We start from the raw sequence: 7,561 nt of genomic DNA on the forward strand, positions 1-7,561 counted from the left end.
ATGGAAAAGGATTAAAGTTCAACCGGAAGCCACTATGCAAAATAAACAGAGGCAAAAATATGGTTTGCCGGTCACAGGGCCCCTGTTGTCAGCTAAAAACATCGAGTATCGCATGGCAAAACAGTCAACAGGTGCTAACCGTGACCGTTTTTATTAATGAACTCCAGAGAACAAGAGAAACGACGAGCGTGTTGTGTCTGGCTGATGAAGCAGATCTTGATTGACGCTACTCTTGCTCCAAATCAAACGAAAGAGTATGTCTTTTGCTTATAGTTCGCGGTGCTCCGAGATGTTTCGATCAGTGTGCAGCAAGTGAGCGAAAATGTGTGCGTCGCTTTCATATGGTTGATCCCAGGGTGCCCTGAAACAAGCTGCTTCATCACTAGAAGACGCAAGGGACGTGGCGCCACAACATCCTCTCCAAACTTAGGACAGCCGCCAGCGGTAGACCAGGAATTTGGACGATGGAAAAGAAGTTGGGAATCGTTGTCGGAGGACTTTGTCAGTCGAGGTGCCCTGATGAAGTCTACTGCAGTTTTGGGTCAGCCATATTAGCACGGTCGATATCCGGAGCAGACATCGGTATGGTAAGGACTGTTCAGGGCAGCTGCTATCTGGTGAAGTGGCTGGTAGGTAGGGCCGCGATGGCGGAATCCTCTTACCGGGGGTGATGCACTCGCTAATCAGACGTGAAAATTCATTGGCCTGGCAAACACGTACCGCGTGGCAATACTGAACACAGAAATCGTAGCCATAACAAATGAGTGCCCAACGCTGCAGATGATTCACCGAGTATATGTAGATATATATTTTGTGTGATAGATTATAATGACCAGTCGACGGCCATAAGTTATCTTATGGAATGGGCGAACGGTAAACACCAGTGACATTAACCCTCAATCGGCTATAGTTTCGTTGCACGGAGGTTAGCGACCTGGTTGCATGCAGAGCTGCTTGCTCCGTTCTGTTACAGAATACATGGAGAATGGGAATGCCTAGGCTGTAATCCGTAGCGAGGACCGCCATGACAATCTGTAGTCTGTGATCATAGTGTGTCAGGAGAATTTCAGATTGGCGCGTAGCCTAAAGCTGTCGGAAGGCAGTCTTGCATTTTCTAAACCAAATTTAAGGCGTTTCTTTCTTCAGAAGGCCACTAATGGGTAATCGGACATTGTTTAGTGCAGACAAGAACACCGAATAATAGCTGACAAAAACTAGGAGGATGCGCAGCTTGGTACTATACTTTGGGGCTTGCATCTGTTGAATGGCTCGTTTGTTCTCGGGATCGAGTCGTTTGTTCTGGGGATCGAGGTGTTGTATGGAAGCATCAAAATGAACCCTGGATGCATAACGGCCATCAAAATGAGCCGCCACTTTTCTGAACGGCAGCGGAGGCCGCTTTTCTGAATGGGTGTGCACTTCCTCGGAAGAGTCGACGACGATCTGCATTTCGCCTAGGCATACAGCCCCATCTGGAATGCCCGACGAGATTTTCCCCATCAAAGTTTGCAGGGGCTGCCTTAATGCCAAAGTATAGCTACTGTATTTGCATGGACCCTCGTGGGTGTTATTGGCAAGCAGAGATTGGATCTCCCGCGCAAATTCGATCTCTAATTGCGGGTTGGCCAGGCAAAACTTGGCGAAACAACGTTGTTAGCAAGCGGAGATCGGATCTCCCGCGCAATTGTGGGTTGGCCAGGCAAAACTTGGCGAAACAACTGTTGTCGTTCATAACGGTGGACATGGCATCGGGCGCCGGCGGTGGGTGGTGACACCGCTCGAGAGATGCGTTTTGGGACGCTTGAGCAGTCAACGTAAATCCTTACTGACCCGTTTGGTTTCTGCACCACAACCGATGTCACCTTACCTTCTATTGCTACGACTTCTAGGCGCGAGAAATATACAAAGTAACAATACAAATCATAGGTAGACGACGAGTTTCGTGGCCCCAAATTACACTGCGACCGCCTTGGCCACACAGAAATACACGTATTCGGTCACCTTACAAAAGCGAAATAAAGACGATAACGGGTTCGGTATTTCCTGAAAAACATCAACACGACTGTTGGGAGTGGATTGAGACGAGATCGGAAACAGTGGTGTTCTGACGGAAGTCCGAGTGTTGGAAAATATCTGATATCTAATAAAAAAATTGGGTTCGAAATTCCACAGCACTACCTACAGGCGGGTAAACAGAAGTAATCAACAGACTTTAGTCGTTTGAATTCATGGCGTCAAAAAGTGCGCAAATGCCACTGGCAAGCACGGAACAGTGCCACAATTCTTATCCCGGATAACACCCAGCGGAATATTGTCTCGACGTTATGTGATTGCGGTGAAAATTTAGGCGGATGGGGGAATATCGCGATGTCAGAACAGCGATTCTGTTGAAAACCGGTTGTGACCAAACAAAAAGTGAATATTTTGTGATTCATGGTTTCTTTGTTCGGTTAACCAGCGTCTCCCGTGGTGTGTTTTTTGGTGCTACCGGGCTACTTTTAAACCGCAGCGATGGGACACTTGACCCAAGGGTCTCAGATCTATTAAGCGTCAAACGCCTATGAGCGGAAGTGCTAAAACCACCCGCGTGATCCTGTGCTAAGGCCGTGATCTCAAAGCAAGGAATAGGTTGCTTAGTCTAAACGCACGATCCAGGTGTCCTATCTGACAGGTAGCGTGTAGACTAATTCACCAACGGACGGTCAGTAGTAATTGCGGCGAAACCGAACTTTACGAACTTTGCCTGCGTTTGTTCAGTAGTCGCAATTGGGCAGTGGACAATATATTGAATTGGGCTTGGGCAAAGAGTATAGATAGGGAGACCGTGGCTCTATAGGGGTTTACCAGTAAACCGTGGGGAGAATTAAAGAAAGGCTTACGGCTAGATTGAACCTTGGGCAGTTAGCAACATAGGATGGCACACGAAGGGTAGTGTGTGTAGTATACGGTGTCAGTTTGATTGATTCATATGTAAGTATTGGTGATGCACAACCTTGCTTACTGGGCTTTGGATCATGAGCTTTGTCTCTGTTTTCTATCCACAGAAATTGTCGTGAACACCTGCCTTCGGAGAATAATTGTCCCCTGATGCTCCCAAAGCGCGCATATTGCAGTGTGCTATCGGACAAATTACGCGGGAAAACTGTTGTTAAGTTCAAAGTGCGACAAAATTTCAACAAAAAGTTCAAAAATAAATGTAAACAAATTGTCTATGGAAAACGGTTGAGGTAGAGTCAGCTTTGTATAAATCAGAACGGTTCAGTCTTGAAACTTGAGCAGTCACGGAAGGATGATGAACTAGCCTGAGGAATAGGGAAACAAATAATTGCGTCACGTAATTAACACCACCCAAACCATGAAGTCCACTTTACTGGGAGGTGTCCGTTGTCTTTTAGAGTGACTGGGTCACCTAATACGACCACGGGGAAAGCTTAGTTAAAGGTGGCTCCGTATGTTGCAGTAGCAAAGAGCCCTGTCCATGCTAACGCACATGTACACAATCCGCCAACGTTGGTAAAAGGTGCTGCGGGACTTGCTTCGCCATGGAGGATTTATGCGCCTTGTCGAAGCCTAGCAGGAGAGTTCATTCTGCCGAGTAGACAACGTTTACACAGATCAAAGTGCAGGGTCAGAAGGATGTAACAAGCACACGGTATCTTTGAGGGACCTAACGCCAGAACCTCTGGGAAGGCAAAACAATGTCGGAGCTGGATTTATACATGGTACTACTAATGTAAGATGAATTCACAGAACATACGAATCTGGATACTCGTCCACAACAAATGGTCCAGTCAGATTAAAAGTACGAAACAAATTATCAAACAGGCTCATACGCGATACGGTTACACGTGTATAAGGTCAGCCACAAAGCGGCTGATGATATCAAGGCAAAACAAGTGAAGTGGTAAGGACAAACGAGCGCCAGTTCATCTACACGCACAAAAGATGAGAGTAGAGCGGGGTTTACAAACGGACACAGAAGGAAGCGTGGGAAATTCCAAATCTCAAAAATATGGACGATACGAAGGGGTTAAAACGCCTAATCGCACCCTTTGAACAGCTAAAAATGTCGCTGACGTGAACCTGAAAACCGGTTGACTCACAGGTGGCAGTTAGTGACCGTCACAGAAAGCATCCTGAATGAAGACGGCGCGGCCACTTTATGTTTACCCGCAAGGCCAAACAAACACAAACTTCTTCAAAAAACGCCTAGCCGATCCTAAAACTACTCGGAAGGATCTACCATTGCGTCCGATGTACCACGCAAAATGAATTTAATCACAACCTGCGCACTAACAGGCACTGATGTAATTCCTGTCTCTGGGGTGATGTTTATGTTTGGCTCCGGGAGAAATGGCGTTCTGATGAGGTTTCCATTTAAAACTGGGAATCGACACAGAAAGGAAACGAAAAAAGTGAAAAACGTCTTCAAAGTTGTCAAGCTGAACACACTTGTCAGGCCACCACCGTGAGTGTTGCACCCTTAAAGCAGGGGCAGTACAAATCCTGGATAATTGACTGTTTGAGTGCAACGTGTATCGTGCGTATAGTCAAAAGAGTTTTATCTTTATATGAAGAGCAGCATAGGGCGAACAACCATCTACCTACATTTTTGGCGATTGGATTGTATTCATCTAACCAGGGAGGGAGGGTGCAGATCAGACAAAGTTGTTCAAAACGATCTGAATTAAGGGGAACGGTGAAGTCATCAGCAGCACAAGGAAGGTGATAAGCTGAAAGCATAGTGTAACGCGACGTAACAAACGAGGACACTTCGTCAGCTTAAAAAAGCATCAAAATTTATGGGTAGTCAGGCATCACTAAGTGATCAGCTGGCTGATAAAACTGAAGAACGCTCTATTTGGCATGTTTGATTTCGTGTGGAAAAAGCTGTATACATGTAATGGAAAAGCACAGAGAGACGACAACAGGGACATATACTGTTATGAAGGGATGAATTAAAATGCGGATGATCATATTCGTGGCAATTAAAGGACTACGATTTGTCCTAAGAGGTCGCCGGAAGCAAGGCAAGTGGGAGGAATATTTCTGATCTGTCTCTACGAGTGTAACTAAGGATACGAAGACAGGCTTTTTTTCAACTCGTACGCTCCTTAATTTGCGATAAAGGAAAGGTGGGAAGGGTAACTAATGGTGTTTTGTGTAGCCTGGTCGAACCCGCCGGCGCAATGTTTAGATGTATGAGAACGCGAGTTCTGAGGGTCACGAGCCGCAAACTGAAAATTTGGAGAAAGGAAAACAACCTCCCTTAGGATGGTAAGGTGCTGTAATTCATGGCGAAAGATCGGGGCAAAGAGTAAAGTTGCGGAACCTGTATTCGACGGTTTGCTTCACAACCATACCTCGCAGTGTCGTCTATCTCAGCAAATCAGTTTACTACATCATTTGATAAGTTTGGTCTCAGCAATTGTGCCACAAAATCTTACGTAATTTTTACCTCATATAGTCTCTGCAAGATGAATGAATTGACGACAGTGTGCTTTCTATACCTAAGCTCATTAGCGTTTTAGGAATGGCCGATGGGCAGGTTAACGTTTTTTAAAACGAGTAAATGGGGCTGGGATCATCACGGCAAACCCGGGGGCATAAGCCGCTCTAATGGGATATTAGTTCATTTACTTACGTATTTACATCACCGACAAATTTCGGCGGCGCCAATTTTTGGACGAATACGGTATTTGTGAACATACGCGCAAGCGAAAAATGAAGGAATGCTAACGGGTCTCTGATGCCGTGACAGGAGAATGTTGTGTCCTTGAAGGATGCAAACCAAGCGAATATTTTTTCACGCTGGAAAATATGAACATTGATTTCAATGTGGTCAAGTTGGTTCTTGCTTTTGGTTGGCCCATGAGCCAGTTCAAGAGATCAGAAAGATGTAAGTTGCCGTTACTAATCTTTCCAAGGATGCCGATCACGGTAAAATGTGTGGTGACATTAGCCGGCCAAAAAGTAATTTGCTTCCCGGGGCGAAACTGATGGACTTGGCGCATTTGAAAGGCAGCACTTCGCGAGATTTGGATGAAAGTGCTAATTTGTAAGTGCTAACAAAACATTCAACCTACTGCGCAAGTCGCGGGGACTGGCGCTATTGTCCTCCAAGGTGCGGAGGAAGGAATGGCCGGTAATGTGCATTTACAGGCTTCGTGCAGCCACAACTCTCTAACTGCCGGCTTGTGGGAATTACGCAGATTCGCTTTTTGTAAAAAACGTATATATGTCTACTCTTGATGGTAATGAGGGGTATAAATTAAAACATTTTGTAGGATCCATACGGTAGCGCTGACAGCACTAGTGAATCTCCGTTTCGTGGAACGCAGCGAACTTACACATTCGAGTTTTGGCGGAATGATGGGTCGTGAGGGTATGCTGTTGGTTACTTCAGCTCGGCGACAACTCCAAGTGTTAGGAAAAGAAGTGACAAAACCCTCGGAAGATGCGCTTGCCGTCAAAACTGGCAAAACTGGCAAACGTGAAAACTGACAACGACTGCCGTCGGAGCTCGTGTACTCGAGGAACCTCAAAAAGAATATAGAAAACGGAATTACCTGTGAATTGTTTTTCGCTGTACAAATTCCCGAAACTCCCATGAAGCGTACAATAAATAACAGTGCTTCATTGTGTTCAGTACAATCACAACTGCGCTCCCAATTTGGGCAACAACCCGGTCAATAAAAACTATTTACCGCGACTATCGGCGGATTTTAATGACAATAATGTCCAAGAAACCTATCAATATCAGGAAGACACACTTCATGAGGAGACTCAACAAACCATGAGGTGTCCAATAACAAAATCGCAAAACCTGTTATCAGAGTTTCAACCGTTAGGGTTAGGGCTGGCCGTGGAGGATCGGGTTTGACGGATGTGGAGGGTGGTGAACAGGAGGAGGACGAGAGAGCTCGAATGTAAATATGGGCGCACCGCTGTGATACAGAAGACACGTCGGCAAAAACGGACAATTACCAAGTATAAAATAATGCTCCACTGAGAGGCCGGCGTGATTCTCACGGAGCCACTCGGATTAGCTTATACACATCGTAAGTGACTGATACCCAGTGGACACAACGCAGCTGAGCTTGTTGCGCTTGATCTCCATGTTCTGTGAGCGGATCTGTGTTGGATTTTACGGAACTTGGTAGTACACGGCTAAAGCATTCCTATGGAAGGAGGATGGTATAAGGAACTATTGAACAGGAGGTAATCGGAAGAAACGAAGTGGCGCTGTGAAAAATTTGGATCACGCGCGATTGATCATGCGAATGAATTCGTACAAATTTGGTGCCCTTAGGGAATAATATAACCGAAGGAAAAGATGTATGGTATAAAACTCTTGTATTGGAAGCATTACTTCGGACCAGCGACAATAATCGGGTTCTGTTTTAAAGAGCCTCGGGCGTCGGTACCGCGGGTCGCGCTTTTACATTTCCTCCAGCCGACGATGTTTGACTCAAAGGAGTCCCGTTTGACATCGTTTAAAAATGCCGGAAAGAGAGCAGATGTAAGTTTTCTTTTCGTTATTCTCAACTCTGGGGCAGGA

At 45.8% G+C, this 7,561-nt stretch overlaps 1 protein-coding gene across 1 annotated transcript in view; it reads left to right on the forward strand.

Annotated features, from left to right (window-relative positions):
* Positions 1–7,414: 7,414 nt before the first annotated feature.
* T265_03430 (hypothetical protein) overlaps positions 7,415–7,561 on the forward strand; it is a gene marked incomplete at both ends in the record, with an annotated part of 14,584 nt that continues 14,437 nt past the window's right edge. The window contains one exon of the mRNA XM_009167914.1: positions 7,415–7,522. Coding sequence (XP_009166178.1) covers positions 7,463–7,522 — 60 coding nt within the window. The remainder of the gene's footprint in view (positions 7,523–7,561) is intronic.

Source organism: Opisthorchis viverrini, assembly GCF_000715545.1.
Source record: "Opisthorchis viverrini unplaced genomic scaffold opera_v5_49, whole genome shotgun sequence".
In the NCBI taxonomy this organism is placed as follows: domain Eukaryota; kingdom Metazoa; phylum Platyhelminthes; class Trematoda; order Opisthorchiida; family Opisthorchiidae; genus Opisthorchis; species Opisthorchis viverrini.